The 15,228-nt window shown below is 50.9% G+C and overlaps 1 protein-coding gene across 4 annotated transcripts in view; it reads left to right on the top strand.

Moving 5' to 3' along the window:
• Positions 1–9,213, top strand: part of KDM2A (lysine demethylase 2A) — a 138,870-nt gene extending 129,657 nt beyond the window's left edge. The window contains exons 6-10 of one of the 4 annotated variants that reach the window (XM_017537388.2): positions 410–1,122; positions 2,974–3,137; positions 3,728–3,886; positions 5,450–5,665; positions 6,127–9,213. In XM_017537388.2, coding sequence (XP_017392877.1) covers positions 410–1,122; positions 2,974–3,137; positions 3,728–3,886; positions 5,450–5,665; positions 6,127–6,308 — 1,434 coding nt within the window. In that variant the 3' untranslated portion in view covers positions 6,309–9,213. The remainder of the gene's footprint in view (positions 1–409; positions 1,123–2,973; positions 3,138–3,727; positions 3,887–5,449; positions 5,666–6,126) is intronic. The other 3 variants (XM_017537385.2, XM_037741554.1, XM_037741555.1) reach the window with 3 other exon arrangements.
• The last annotated feature ends 6,015 nt before the right edge of the window (positions 9,214–15,228 follow it).

The following is a 15,228-nucleotide window of genomic DNA, read 5'->3' as shown; positions in this document are numbered from 1 at the left end:
AAAAGAAAACAAATTAGCCGGGCATCACACCTGTAATCCCAGCTATGCGGGAGGCCGAGGCAGGAGAATTGCTTGAATGTGGGCAGCAGACATTGCAGAGAGCTGAGATAACAGCCACTGCATTCCAGCCTGGGTGACAGAATGAGACTCTGTCTCAGTTTCAAAAAAAAGGTTAGACCAAGTGCAGTCAGTGGCTTATGCCTATAATTCTAGCACTTTGGAAGGCCAAGGCAGGCAGATCACTTGAGCCCAGGAGTTGGAGACCAGCCTGAGCCAACTCTGAGGGAATGACCCCCTCTCCAACAGTATTTTCTCTCTGGTCCCAAGAGCAAGGGAGGCCTACCTTGTCTGTTCAGAGGGTTTGGAAGAAAGGAAGCGCTGATGTTGTTTTTCTGGGCCTGTTTTGCAGAAGCGGAAAATGGAAGAGAGTGATGAAGAAGCCGTGCAAGCCAAAGTCCTGCGGCCCCTGCGGAGCTGCGATGAGCCTCTCACGCCCCCGCCTCATTCACCCACTTCCATGCTGCAGCTCATCCATGACCCGGTTTCCCCCCGGGGTATGGTGACTCGGTCATCCCCTGGGGCTGGCCCCAGCGACCACCACAGTGCCAGCCGTGATGAGCGCTTCAAACGGCGGCAGTTGCTGCGGCTGCAGGCCACAGAGCGCACCATGGTACGGGAAAAGGAGAACAATCCCAGCGGCAAAAAGGAGCTGTCTGAAGTTGAGAAAGCCAAGATCCGGGGATCGTACCTCACTGTCACGCTGCAGAGGCCCACCAAAGAGCTCCACGGGACATCCATTGTGCCCAAGCTGCAGGCCATCACGGCCTCCTCTGCCAACCTTCGACATTCCCCCCGTGTGCTAGTGCAGCACTGCCCAGCCCGAACCCCCCAGCGTGGGGATGAGGAGGGGCTGGGGGGAGAGGAGGAGGAAGAGGAGGAGGAGGAGGAGGAAGATGACAGTGCAGAGGAGGGGGGTGCAGCCAGGCTGAATGGCCGGGGCAGTTGGGCTCAGGATGGAGACGAAAGCTGGATGCAGCGGGAGGTCTGGATGTCTGTCTTCCGCTACCTCAGCCGCAGAGAACTTTGTGAATGTATGCGAGTGTGCAAGACGTGGTATAAATGGTGAGCAGGGATTCAGGGGGTCAGGAACTAGGGGTATGGGAGTAGGTGGCAGGCTTTCCATATGAGAACAGCAAGCACCCTGGCATCTGAAAGCTTGTGGAATCCTATGAGGAGTGAATTGACCCTGTTTCCCAAACTTTGGGTCCTGTTTAAAGATGTGGTCAGTTGTGCCCACAGATGTCATTAGGGAACTTTGGCCATTTGCCTCCTCGCCCTACTCTATACTTTCTCATGTCTCTTTGTTATGGGGAGGGAGACTGATTTGGGAGATAGATTTGTAGTTTGTGCTAAAACTTCAGAGTCTTGTGGGCTAAAAGTTTCCTCCTCAAGTCAGCTGAACTCATCACATGTTAGTTGAGAGCCTGTGGTGTTTTAGTCACTCTTTTGGTGCTGATAACACAGTTGACCTTATTTAAGCCCCTGACCACTTACCACTCCATTTAGTGAGAGTAGTGGGCATGCCTTTCAAGATGAATTTGAAGGTGCTTACGTTTTTCTTCAGTTTTAATGCTCATCCCCCAAACCTGGATCAGAATTCCCTTTTCCAGTAAGCAGGGTCCAGTTTTGAAGCTTCCTTAGTGAAAGCTGCCATTTCTTCTTAAATTGGACAGACACTTGAGGGGAAAAATTCCTAGTGATGATGAACAAGGAGCTTCCCATTGGGTGTTGTTAATTTTTCCTTAAGGTCTGGTATACATTTACGCTAGGATATTTCCTTTTTATCTGGGTCACACACACATCCTATTACAGTAGTCTGGTGTCCTGACCAGTGGCATTCACTTGGGAACTTTTAGAAATGTCAACTGTCAGGGCCCTTATAGGCCTCTTAAATCAGAACCTCTTTAACAAGCCCTCCTCCAGGGGACTCTGATGCATGCTCAAGTTCACAGCAGCAAATCTGCTGTATTGTCAGCAACTTGCTTCTGCCATTGAAACTTCATGTGCCACTGGTAAAATCTTTTCAGTCTTTAAATAAAGACCCTATTCTTTGCAAACATGAATTTATTTCCCAAATCTGAATTAATGTGTGATGTAGCTAAATCCTCCTTAATATTTTTCTGTGTAGGGCTAGTAGTATTGCCTGGCTGTACTTGGTTTTCAAGGCAAGGCACATCAGATTCCCATTATGTGCCTTGCTAACCAAGCTGGGGAGCAGGGGCTATAAAATATTAAATGGAAGCCTGCATGATGTCGTTTGTGGCCTGTAGATTTGTAGACTGCAGCGGAAAGGCAGGCCTATCCCTTTCAGTTCTGCTCTTGGACTGGCTAGAAGATGTCGGGATAGCACTCAGGCGGAACTTGAGGGTGGGAGAGGACTTTGTAAGCCTGATAAAAGAGCCTCTTTTGATGTGATACAGTAATGGGCTGAAGGCATGATGAATTGTGGATATGCTGAGCAGCACCTTGCATCTCGGGCAGCTTTGAGTGACTGTCAAGGGAGAGAATGGAGCAAGCCTTCTTAGATTCAGACAGTAAGAAGGCTAGAAACTTTAAGAGGCTCCCTTATATACACTTTAGCAGGAACCATGCCATTTTAATGCAGGTGAAGGGGTTATAGACTACTGCTTGCTGTGTGTCCCTAACAACTCTTGTATTCTCAAACACTCTAGAGTAAATCAGGGTTAAGTGGCCAAGTTATATATTACCAACATACAGGTTTGCGAAGCATCTAGTCGTAGAGTTCAAGGCAATTTTTTGCCTATTCTGTGAGGCAAAAAATGATAAGGTGTGCTCCCTGAATACTTGTAGAAGAACCTAGGGAGAATGGCCCTCCAGGTGCAGCCTGTGTTGGGAGTTCCGCTGTTGGTGTATCAAGTTAATGAAGGCGAGTTCTCTTCCCTTCTGTCACAGGTGCTGCGACAAGAGACTTTGGACAAAAATTGACTTGAGTAGGTGTAAGGCCATAGTGCCCCAGGCCCTCAGTGGCATCATCAAGAGGCAGCCAGTCAGCCTTGATCTCAGTTGGACCAACATCTCTAAAAAGCAACTGACATGGCTCGTCAATAGGCTGCCAGGTAGGTGAGCAGCCCTGCCACTGTCTTTCCGGGAGCCAGAAGGAGCAGGCCAGAAAAGTTGCATTGTTGACAGTGCTTCTTAGCATCATCTGAGGGCAATGTAGGGCAGCAGTCCCATGCCATTGTTGCTTAGCAAGAGATTTACCCAGGGCCATCTTAACTGCCAGTCTCCAAGGCAGCCTCTGCACTGGCAGGCCAGTCACTGCAGTGGAGAGCAAAGAGAATGGAACTGGTGTTGCTGCCAGTGCTGCAGCTCTCCTCCACATAACCACTGGAGAGGAAACTTGAGTCAGATGTTACTTTGGTTAGCCCCTTATAAGCCCTTGAATTCTCTTCAGCATTTTGAGCTTAGAAAGAGAAATCACTCATTCTTGTATTGCTCTGGTGGGAACTAAGCAATCACTTTACCACTAAAGCTAGAAGATGTAGTATAGGATACCATGGAAATCTTTTAGCTGAATGACTGAAAGATTAGGCATAGTCCTTTTCTCCTATTAGACTGGAAGTCTGTTGACTTTGCTCAGATTGTTACAGCTCTGAGTATGCTAGGAAACAGTATATTATTACGTGGCTCATTCCATCCATTGCAGGACTGAAAGACCTCCTCCTAGCAGGCTGCTCCTGGTCTGCGGTCTCTGCCCTCAGCACCTCCAGCTGCCCCCTTCTCAGGACCCTTGATCTTCGGTGGGCAGTGGGAATCAAGGACCCTCAAATTCGGGACTTGCTCACTCCACCGGCTGATAAACCAGGTAGGCGCTGGGCCTGACTTCTCTCTGCTTGTCTTGGGGTAGACTTGTCTTCAATCATACCTTGTCCTCAAAAGCTAAGGTAGTCTCAGAAATGATGCTGTGGAAGAAAAGAAGAGCACAAAATGAAACAGAATGATAGGGTGTGGTGGCTCACACCTGTAATCTCAGCACTTTGGGAGGCTGAGGCAGGCGGATCACCTGAAGTCAGGAGTTTGAGACCAGCCTGACCAACATGGAGAAATCCTGTCTCTACTAAAGCTACAAAATTAGCTGGGCATGGTGGCACATGCCTGTAATCCCAGCTACTCGGGATGCTGAAGCAGGGGAATTGCTTTAACCCAGGAGGTGGGGGTTGCGGTGAGCCAAGAGTGCGCTATTGCCCTCCAGCCTGGGCATCAAGAGCGAAACTCCATCTCAAAAATAAATAAATAAATAAAAATAAAATTTTAAAAAACAATAAAATTAAAAGAGAAAAGAAAAAACAGAATGATGGTGGCCAGGCGCGGTGGCTCATGCCTGTAATCCAGCGCTTTGGGAGGCCAAGCCGGGTGAATAATCTGAGGTCAGGAGCTTGAGACCAGCCCGACCAAAATGGTGAAATCCCACCTCTACTAAAAATACAAAATTAGCCTGGCATGGTGGTACACACCTGTAATCCCAGCTACTTGCTACTTGGGAGGCTGAGGCAGAAGAATTGCTTGAACCCGGGAGGCAGAGGTTGCAGTGAGGCAAGATTGCGCCATTACACTCCAGCCTGGGCAACAAGAGCGAAACTCTGACTCAAAAAATACAGAATGATGGACTATGTACAAGAATAGGGTAACTATTTATAAGCAGATAAGTACCTACAAACAACGGAGTAAGGTCCGGCACAGTGGCTAACGCCTAGAATCCCAGCACTTTGGGAGGCCTAGGCGGCAGATTGCCTGAGGTCAGGAGTTCAAGACCAGCCTGACCAACATGGAGAAACCCCGTCTCTACTAAAAATACAAAAAATTAGCTGGGCGTGGTGGCGCATACCTGTAATCCCAGCTACTTGGGAGGCAGAGGCAGGAGAATTGCTTGAACATGGGAGGCGGAGGTTGCAGTGAGCCGAGGTTGTCCCATTGCCCACCAAACTGGGCAACAGAGCAAAACTTCGTCTCAAAAAAAAAAAAAAAAAAAAAATGGAGTAAGTCCATTTTGTGAGTCAGTGGAGTTTGGGGACCAGAGAGTATAAGCCTGAAAAAGTCTTGAGAAGCCTTTATGGTTGAGGTGGAGTCAAAAGCTATTTACATGATTGTCTAGAAAAGTGTGGTGGTATTGGGAGGAGAGGAGCATTCTGCACATAGCCTTTTGCTGTGTGTGTGAGGCATAATCTAGCAGCTTGAGAAGAAAGAAAACTTGTCTGGTTTCCTAGAAACTGCCCACACACACTGCTCACACCCTGAAGGCAGGGCTGGGTGTGGGCAGTTCTACTTAACCCCTTCAGGAGGGCCTAGCCAGCAAGTAGCTGTTGCTGTCTGGAGCCTTGGAGCTGAATTAGAGAATTGAGAGTTTTGATCTAGGCTCTTGACTGTGCAGGTCAGGACAATCGCAGCAAACTCCGGAACATGACCGACTTCCGGCTGGCAGGCCTTGACATCACGGATGCCACACTTCGCCTCATCATTCGCCACATGCCCCTCCTGTCTCGACTCGACCTCAGTCACTGCAGCCACCTTACAGATCAGTCCTCCAATCTACTCACTGCTGTCGGGTCTTCCACTCGCTACTCTCTCACAGAGCTCAATATGGCAGGTATGCCGCTACAGTTGTTCATCATCAGCAGTGCCCCCTGCCTCCAGCCCTCCTTGGAACTTGATCAGTAAACCAGAATGATCCTGGGTCTGTTGATGGACCCACGTCAGCTCATTTCTTCACATCTGGACAAGAACATGGATTTCTATCCCTTTTTTAACTGACGGGGGACTGAGGCCTTTAGTAGTTAAGTTGGTTGCCTGTGTGCACGGCCAGCATCCAGCTGGAGTTTGGTCAGCCTTGCAGCCCGTGTGCTTTTCAGCTGGTGATGGGAGTGAGGAAGCAGGGTCCCTTTAGTGGTGCTGATGGCACTGCTAGTCTCTGAGCCAGGTAGTTGTGGGACAAAGAGGGCTTTTGTTTAGCATTTTGAAGGAAAGACGGCTACGGGAATTGAATGGCTGAGGAAGGCTTTTATGGTTGTGTGTATGTGAGCATTGTCATTATGGGCACTTTCCCGACAGGTTGCAATAAATTGACAGACCAGACCCTGATCTACCTACGGCGCATTGCCAACGTCACCTTGATCGACCTTCGAGGATGCAAGCAGATCACTCGAAAAGCCTGCGAGCACTTCATCTCAGACTTGTCCATCAACAGCCTCTACTGCCTGTCTGACGAGAAGCTGATACAGAAGATCAGCTAAGACACACCCAGCCCAGACTGAACAGGAAACCGATCTTCCCCTGACTCCCCACCGAGGAGACTCTCTCCTCGACCCTGCACGGGCTCTGAGGCCAGCGTCACACTCCCTCTCTGCTCTCCTGTCCCTTGAGCCCTTCCTCTACAGGCGGGGCAGAGAGGGTGGTGGACACGAGGCTTACCTGCCTGCTCCTCTCCCTCCTAAGGAAAAGGGAGTAGCAGATTGATCTGAAGGGAAAGCACAGGCTGTGCTGTCGAGGTGCCTGCTTGCTTACTCGCCTGCCAGGAGTCCGGGCTCTCAGTTTGGGGTGTTTGTGCAACCTTCATCTGTACTGAGCCCTGTGCCCCTCCTCCCCACCCATGGTCCCCAGCAGTGCCTGGTTCTGAGCAAACTCCCAGGGAAGAAAGCGGCCCTTTCTCCACAGCCAGGCTCTCCTTGTGGTGTCCAGTGCACGTCTCTCCTCCATCACACTCTCCCGGCTTAACGCAGGAGGGGCCGGCAGCCCCAGGAATCCCAGACCCGTGCCGATCACACTGGTGCTGTTGAGATGTCCCAAACCTCACGTCCATATCTGTGCTCTCCCTCCTTTCCTCTCCCTTGAGCTTGATTCTGCCCAGCACTCGTACTCATTCACATAATGAGGTTTCTTACCCCAGCCCACCCAACTTACCTGCTAGTCTCTATGAGGTCCTTATTGCACTTATTGGGGTTGAAGCTCTTCAGAGGAGCTGGAACTGTCCACCCCAGGGACACACCCATTTTGTTGCTACCCAAGTAGATTCTGAGACAGGCACCATCTTCTTGTTCCCCTCTCTTTTGCCTCCCACTGGCTGCCCTTTTCCATGTGTCTTCATTCTGCCTGAAGAAGGCTTTCCCAGGATGCACGTCCTCAGAGGGAGCAGCCTATCTCCCCCAAGCTGGAGGCGGCAGAGGACTGGGCCAAGCCCCGACCTGCTTCCCAGCCAGGCTCCTCCAGGCCTCTGGTTTAGCGGAGCCCCAGAGCCCAGGCCTGTGTCTAGCTCCAGTAGCTCACTGACCTTCCAGGGCATCCAGGGGGTCCTGCTTAGAAGCCAGTCACCTGCCCTCTGCCTGCAGCCATGGAAGGGGGTGTGCATGTGCCTCTGTGTGTGTGGCTGAGTGTATTCCGCATGTGTGTGGAGGGAGGGAGGGAGGGGAGCATGGTGTCTCCCACTCCACCACCCTTTGTCGAGCCCCATCAGCTGCCCCCTTTTACTTTGCATTGAACGGCCTGTCCAAAGATCCTCTCTCTAGGGCAGCAGAGAGCTTTTTGCACTTTAAAAAAAAAAAAAAAGAAGAAAGGTCGGAATTTTCTTTTGGGTCAATATTTTTAAGTGTGTGAGGAGATGCTCAGCAGCAGCCTATGGCAAGAGCTTATAAATGATAGACGCAAATTTGCACTCTGCTCCCCTCTGTAAGGATATTGATAGCACAACCTTGTCCCCCCCCCCCCACCTTCTGGTCCTCCAACCCTGTCCCTTTCTGGCCCCTTTCCTGTAGCCCAGTCTCAGGCTTTCCTCCTCCTGAAGCCCTACAGGGGTAGGGAATGGAGCCCAGGCACCAGGGGTCTGAAATGTGAGCCACCCAGAAGAGAGACGCCAACTGCACCCTTGCCACTTCCAAAGCAATAGAGGCAGAGGGGTCCCCTCTTTGCCACCTAGCCCAGTTTTGACCCTGGCATTAACTGGGCTTAGAGCAAACTGGGTCCTGGTCAGGGGTGGCATTTTGTCTGTTTCTTCCAATCTGCTGAATCTTTTGGCTGCACCTTATAAACAGCAGTCTGCTCCCATGACCCTCTGCCCCTTCCATTGGTCTCCAGGCCCCAGTAATCTGGGGTTGAAACTTTGAGGAAATGCCAGTGACTTATTCCAGAGTGCCTCAGTTAGGGGAACTTCTCTGTAAAGAACCCTGGGTATTGAGCAAAAACCTTATTATTGTTAATGATCTATAATTGGAAGCTTCCTGCCTTTTTCTTTGGTTGCTCCTGTGGAAAATACTGAAAAGATTACTTTGTTTTATTTTGTTGTCTTTTTATAAAAAGGGGAGGTGGAGAGACCCCTTCAGAGCAGGGATTGTGCCGGGAGAGTGCCTCTGACTTTGGGACATTTCATCCACAGAAATTTCCAAGCCGATGGTTTCTTTTGGGTTTTGGTTTTTATGTTTGTTTTTGGGGTTTGGAAAAACATGCATTTTTACCGTGCACATAAATTGGTCAGCAGAAAAGGGAGCCCAGGAGTGGCAGCAGATGGACCATGCCGTGACTGGGTTTTACTTTTCTTTGGGACTGTGAGGGGAAATGGTTTTTAGAGGTGAGGGCTGGTCCATGTGGAGCAAAGAAGTGTCTCTGTTGGGGGACAGAGGAACCTGGGGAGTCCATCGCATGTCCTACAATCTGCTCTTAGACACGGCCTTGACAGGAGAGCCTGCCCTCAGACTGCAGGACCAGAACCCCTGCCTCCATCTTTCCAAGCACCGGGGCGAAAAACCACAAAGGAAAGGAAGAAAATTTATATATATATATAATATAAAATCACTTGGTGATTAAAAAAGTAACTGCTCCATAAATAAAACTCCTAAAGTCACTTATGTTTAAAGGGTTTGGTTGTGTTGTTTTTTGGAGAAATATTGTAAATATATATTTTTTTGTTGCTGATTTAGAGTCAATCTCCAATGTTGTGCTAAAAAGTTTAAATTAAATGTAAGCATTAAGGGGATAAGTCTTATGCTATCTCAGTTGACACATTGAGGTTATTTTGGGCCAGGGAAGGAGGAAGCTAGTTGGACTTTGTTTTGTTTTCTAAAAGTACTCCACTATTGGTTTAGAGAGAGCAAGGACATCTTTCCTCTGACACGTGGGAGTGGGTGATATTTGTGTAATAAAATTTTTAAAAGACAAAAAAAGAAATAGCCTCCAATGGGAAATATTTTAATTTAGGTTTTGTTTTTGTTTGGGGGTTTTTTGTTTTTGTTTTTTTTAAATAAAAAGCCTTTAAAAACAAAAACTAAACCTTTTCTGCTTTGGTGTGTGCGTGTGAGCAAGTCAGTGAGAAGGTCATGGCCAAGGCCAAGGAGCCCCTGGCTTTACCCTTCAGCAGCAGCAGCAGAACTGTGCAGCATCTGTACTTGGATTTCCTTTGCTTTTTTTAAAAAAAAAAAAAAAAAAAAAAAAACACCAAAAAGCAGCACTTGTTTCTATAAATACAACATTTACTTCATAAAGGTGAACTTTTTTTTTATTTTGAGATGGAGTCTCGTGCTGTCTCCCAGGCTGGAGTGCAATGGCACAATCTCGGCTCACTGAGATCTCGGCTCACTGCAACCTTCGCCTCCTGGGTTCAAGCGATTCTTCCACCTTAGCCTCTGGAATATCAAAGGCACATGCCATCATGCTCACCTAGTTTTTTTGGTTTTGTTTTTTGTTTGTATTTTTGTAAAGAGGGGTTTCACCATGTTGGCCAGGCTGGTCTTGAACTCCTGACCTCAGGTGATCCGCCTGCCTTGGCCTCCCAAGGTGCTGGGATTACCGGCATGAGCCACGGCGTCCAGCCCCAAGGTGACCTTTTTAATGGATATGAACAGTTTTAAGTGTGAGATTACCTGACATTTCCCACCCAAAAAGGCAGAGCAGCCCTGCAGAGGCACCCAGTGAAGCACTCCTTAGTGGCTGGGGTGGGGCATCTCTAATCTTCCATCCCCACCACTGCCAAGCCATCAGCCAGGGCCAGCCTCCTCCTGCTAAAGCTGCAGAAAAGTCACTGAGCTGGGTCTGGCCCAGGCAGGCTGTGACCAGCATTTCTCCTACCTCATCCTACTGCTTCTCATCGCCCAGCATGTTGAGTCCAAGCTTCCAGCCTTTAAATAAGTGCACCAGGTGCTGCCAGAGAACTGCCTCCTTAGCTGACTGCTGAGTCTCACAAAGGCGGCAGTCCCATCTGAGCAGGCTTTCATCACTACCTCCTAAGGAACCTGGGGATCTCTGCCCATCCTACTTCCCAAACTGACAGTAGGGGATCTCTGCCCATCCTACTTCCCAAACTGACAGTAAAAGACCATCTCTGATTCTGCAGCACAGTCTAGAAATGGACAAGGGTGTTGGACAACGAGCTGATTTAATGTTTTCCCCAAGGATGGATATGGATGTGGCCATGTTTGAATGTTACCAGGGAAGGAAGAGTGTCGATTTTGCCTCCTAAATATCTCAGAAACCCATGTGCCTCTTAGCATATCTCATCCCTGCCACCCTAGTAGAAGCCACCACTGTCTAGAACCTCAACCACAGAAGAGCTCCAAGGGTCCCCAACCCAACCCCCTGTCCTCCATGTTGGTAGCCATTTACCTTAAAAGACTGATCTGACTACTTCCCTCCCCTGCTTAAAACCCTTCATTGTGTTCATCTCAGGATAAACAATGAATATGGCATGTAATGTGACCCATGAGGCTGCCAGGCCCTCAAGCTTTATCGCCCATCAGTTGTCTCTCTTCCTCTCCACCCATAGCCTACTTTTCAATTAACACCATCTCTGGGCCTTTGCATGTGCTGTTCACTTCACCTGGTACACCTTACTCCGTTTACCTGTTACTTTCTCTGGGAAACCAACTCCTCTACTCCAGACGATCACGCCAGGCACAGTGGCTCACACCTAGTGGGAGGGTCGCTTGAGGCCAGGAGTCCAAGACCAGCCTGGTCAACATGGCAAAACCCCATCTCTACAAAAACACACAAACGGGCCGGGCGTGGTGGCTCCAGACTGGATCAGGCCAGGCACAGTGGCTCGCGCCTATAATCCCAGCACTTTGGGAGGCTGAGGAGGGTGGATAAACCCTGGCTCTACTAAAAATACAAAAATTAGGCATGGTGGCATGCATGTGCCTGTAGTCCCAGCTACTGGGGAGGCTGAGGCAGGAGAATTGCTTGAACCTGGGAGGCGGATGTTGCAGTGAGCCGAGATAGCGCCACTGCACTCCAGCCTAGGAGACAGAGTGAGACTCCGTCTCAAACAAAACACACACACAATTAGCCAGATAAGGTGGCATGCACCTGTAGTCCTACTATTCAGGAGGTTGAAGCAGGAGAATCACCTCAGCCTGGAACTTTGACACTGTAGTAAGCCATGATCGTGCCACTGCACTCCAGCCTGGGTGACAGAGTTGAGACCCTGTCTCAAAAACAAGACTGGTCTGTTCACCATCTTTCCAGGCCACAACTCTCAGAGCCCAGGTTCAGAAGGAAATAGCACTAACACCCATGCATGTGCAGGAAACTGAGGGCAGACCCCAGAGGTTGGGGACACCTGGCTTTCCCACAACAATGCTGTCATCCAGCCTCTGCCTTCCTCTCCCCTCCCACCCCAATCCAATGGGCAGGGAGTTCCACCTCCCCACAGCATGCCACAGGATAGCAGTCAGAGGGACAGGGAGAGAAAGACACCTTGAAAGACCCAGAGGAGGAAAGGCAAAGAAAGAGGTAGAGAGGGACATATAGAAAAAGAGATAATGGAGAAAGCCTGGGGGAGACATAAATGAGCCCCAAGATTCTCTAGTGTGACAGTGGTCACTCGGTAGGCCATTATCCCAGCCCAACGCTTCACAGTTTTTTTTTATTTTTTTGAGAAGGAGTTTCACTCTTGTTACCCAGGCTGGAGTGCAATGGTGTGATCTTGGCTCACTACAACCTCTACCTCGCCGGTTCAAGCAATTCTCCAGTCTCAGCCTCCCAAGTAGCTGGGAGTCACAGGCCGCACCACCACGCCTGGCTAATTTTTGTATTTTAGTAGAGATGGGGTTTCACCATGTTGACCAGACTGGTCTCAAACTCCTGACCTCGGGTGATCCACCCGTTTCGGCCTCCCAAAGTGCTGGGATTACAGGCGTGAGCCACAGCGACCAGTCCGCTTCACACATCTTATTTTAGTTAATCCTCAAAACAATTCAGTGAGGCCGCGCGGGGGACGCCCTTTGTACAGATTAAAAAGGCCGGGCTCTGAGAAGTTAGGTAACGCCTAGGGAACCCACCCCGGTTCCTAGAAGGTGGCACTGAGATCCGACCCCAAGTCTTTCCTACCCCACCCCCTGACACATGGCAAGTACCAGCGGCTACAATGTGGGCCCAGTGGGAGCGACAAGACCGTGCTTCGGACACTCACAGCTGGTTGCGAGCGTCAAGGCGCAAAGCTGCTCGGGGAACGGGCTGATCGGCGGCGCCGGGGCGCATGCGCGCTAGGCAGAGCTCCAAGCGGGCTGGGCGGGGCTCGGGGAGGATGAGGCAGGATGAGGGCGGAGCTTGGGGACAGGGCTGGGCCTGGCAGCTCGCTGGAGCCCGGTCTCGGCAAAACCTCCGAGGCGGAAAAGAAGCTTGGACCCGGGGGCGGTGCGGCGAGTGTGTAAACTTTCCAGAGAGTTCCAGGAGGAGGCGCTGCTCCTGGGAGGCGGGTCGGGAGGAGCCAGGGGTCTTGAAGCCCAGGGTCTTGAAGCCCTGCTATGGTTGGTGGGCTGGCGCCTGCGGCTTACAGTCCCCGCTCAAGATCCCTGCCCACTGCAGGAAAGAGCGAAGGGACCAGGGCCCTTTTTCCCTCGGGGCCTTTGCATCTACTGTTCTTCATATGTGAAAAGGTCTTTTCCCTGCCCCTAACACAACTCTTTCCCTCCCATCCTCTGGCTCTGACAAAAACGCCCGTCCTGAGTTTTCCCTGACTTCACCTGAGGAGGCTCTTGACTCAGAACTTGCCACATGCCTCATGGGGATGTTTCCCGCTTTCTATGAGATCAGCTGGGCTCTGCAGTGCCCTGGACGTAAGAAGAACCCAACGCATGTCAGCGGCTGTTATCATGTATGATTTGCCTATAAGCTCCCTGCCTGTGTCTTCCCGTGTTGGATCCGCAAGTCCAAGCACAGTTGCGTGGCATGTTCTAGGAGCTCAACAAATACTGTCAAATAATGGAATGAATCAATCAACTCCCAGCATCCTGGCCAGAGCCTGACACTGTCTGAGCACTCAACATCAGAGGAGTGGCTGTCCGTGTTGGGGGGGGGGGGGGGGGGGAGTGTCCCCAGGTCAATCTGGCACACACCTGCCGAGGCCAGGTAAGCCCCAAGCTCACCCTCCTGCTCCGCAAAGCCCAGGCTGGAGGCGACGAAGAGAGGTCTCAGCAGGACAGAACTTGCACTCCCGTGCCTTGCACATGCCAAGTCCCCACTGCCAGCCTCTCTCACGCTCATGCACACAATGTCATGTTCAAAACTTTTCCCAACCCTCTCCGAACCCTCCCCTGGCCTTCTTCCAAGTGCCCTCACTTCCTTAAACTATAGCTCTTGCCCGGTTAACTGGAGATATGAGTTTAGGGGTTTTCTTCCCCACCAGACTGGGCTAACGCTGAGTCTTGATTCTTTGTGCAGCCTTTACTTTGTGCTGAGGGTGAGGGGTGCAGCAGCGACCAGGACAAACAGGGATACCAAGGAAGAGACCACTGAGCAGGAGCTCTTCCGCCCACAAGGTGGCAGCACGAGCAGGAGCCTGCCCCTCCGCCGGAAGTGGGGAAGGGCAGTCCAGGCAAGGGAACTGTAAAGTCAAGGCCCCAGAAGTGGAAATGGACTTGGCTTGTTCTAGTGACAGAAGGAAGACCAGAGAGGCTGGAGACTGAGGAAAGGGAAGGATTGGAGATTGCTGAGTTAGAGAGATGGGCAGGCCCCAGACTGTGCGGATCTTACAGGCCACAGGAAGTGGGGTGGATTTTACCGGAAGTGCAGGGGCAGTCATTGAAGGTGGTTTTTGATTTAGATCGATAGAAGCTTGAGCTGCAAGAGCGGCAGGGCGTGTGGAGAGGAGGCTGCTGCAGGCATGCAGGCCGGAGGTGATTGAGACTCAGACCAGGGTTTAACAGGACACAGGATCAAGCATGTACTTCAGAGACACACACGCCAGGAATGCTGTATGAGAGCAGGGGTATACCTGGGGGCGGGGACTGGGTGAAGGAAGAGAGGAATCGAGGACAGCTCCTAGGTTTGGGGAAAACGGAGGATCCACGCCTGAGATGGGGAGGCGGGAGAGGAGCAGGTTGGACAGCGGCTGGGTAGTGGGAGCAACAGCTCAGTGTGGGCCGAGCTAACTTAGCAACATCTATTAGTCATCTAGTGGCGATGCCAAGTAATGATGTGTCTGTGGGGCTGCCAGCTGGGCGGAGATAGGGCTCCACTCCTCTTTGCACTCCTAGCGTCCTGGCCAGGGCCCAGAGCAGTCTAGGCACGGGACAAAGGTTCGTTGAGAGAAGGAAGGCCTGAAGCTGGCCTGCAAAGGCAAGTTTGCAGTCGACCTTCCCAGGACCACCAGAGGGCAGCACCATCCCAAAAACCAGCCTCCCCCAGGCCTGGGGCTCATACCAACCTCTTCTGAACCTGGGGCTTCCTGAAGCCCCTTTTCCTGGGCCCAGGAATCAATAAAGGGAGACCAGCCCCCCTCAAAAGACCCCAGCTTCAGGCCTGGCAGGGGGTGTGGATTGAGCTGTGGGTGGGAGGGGCTGAGTTTTCAGGTGGGGGTGGGAAGGTAAGGCCACCTCCTGGAACAGGATGGCTGGCATTTCAGAATCCACACACAGACTCTGGTCCGACAAGTTCATCAGGCAGAATTTTTTAAATAGAGGCTATTCCCGAAAACCCTGGTTGACATGTTGCTGTGTTCACAGTCCAGAAGAATCAGGGCAGGGCAGTGGGAGAGGAGGTTGGAGGCTTCATGTCGTGGCATCTGGTCTTGTTCCATCCCAAACTCCATGTGCCCCAAGAGCTCATTCACTCATTCATTCACTCATCAAACATTGATGCCTTTGAGTCAGGTCCTGTGGTGAGCACTGGGAGCAAGGGAAGAACTAGGGGCACCAGTGACAGTAGGAGACAGTAAGTACTCTTTAAATATAC

Source organism: Cebus imitator, unplaced genomic scaffold (genome assembly GCF_001604975.1).
Source record: "Cebus imitator isolate Cc_AM_T3 unplaced genomic scaffold, Cebus_imitator-1.0 Scaffold102, whole genome shotgun sequence".
Classification (NCBI taxonomy): domain Eukaryota; kingdom Metazoa; phylum Chordata; class Mammalia; order Primates; family Cebidae; genus Cebus; species Cebus imitator.
The sequence above is the reverse complement of the archived record's forward strand: the minus strand, read 5'-3'. Positions and strand labels throughout refer to the sequence as shown.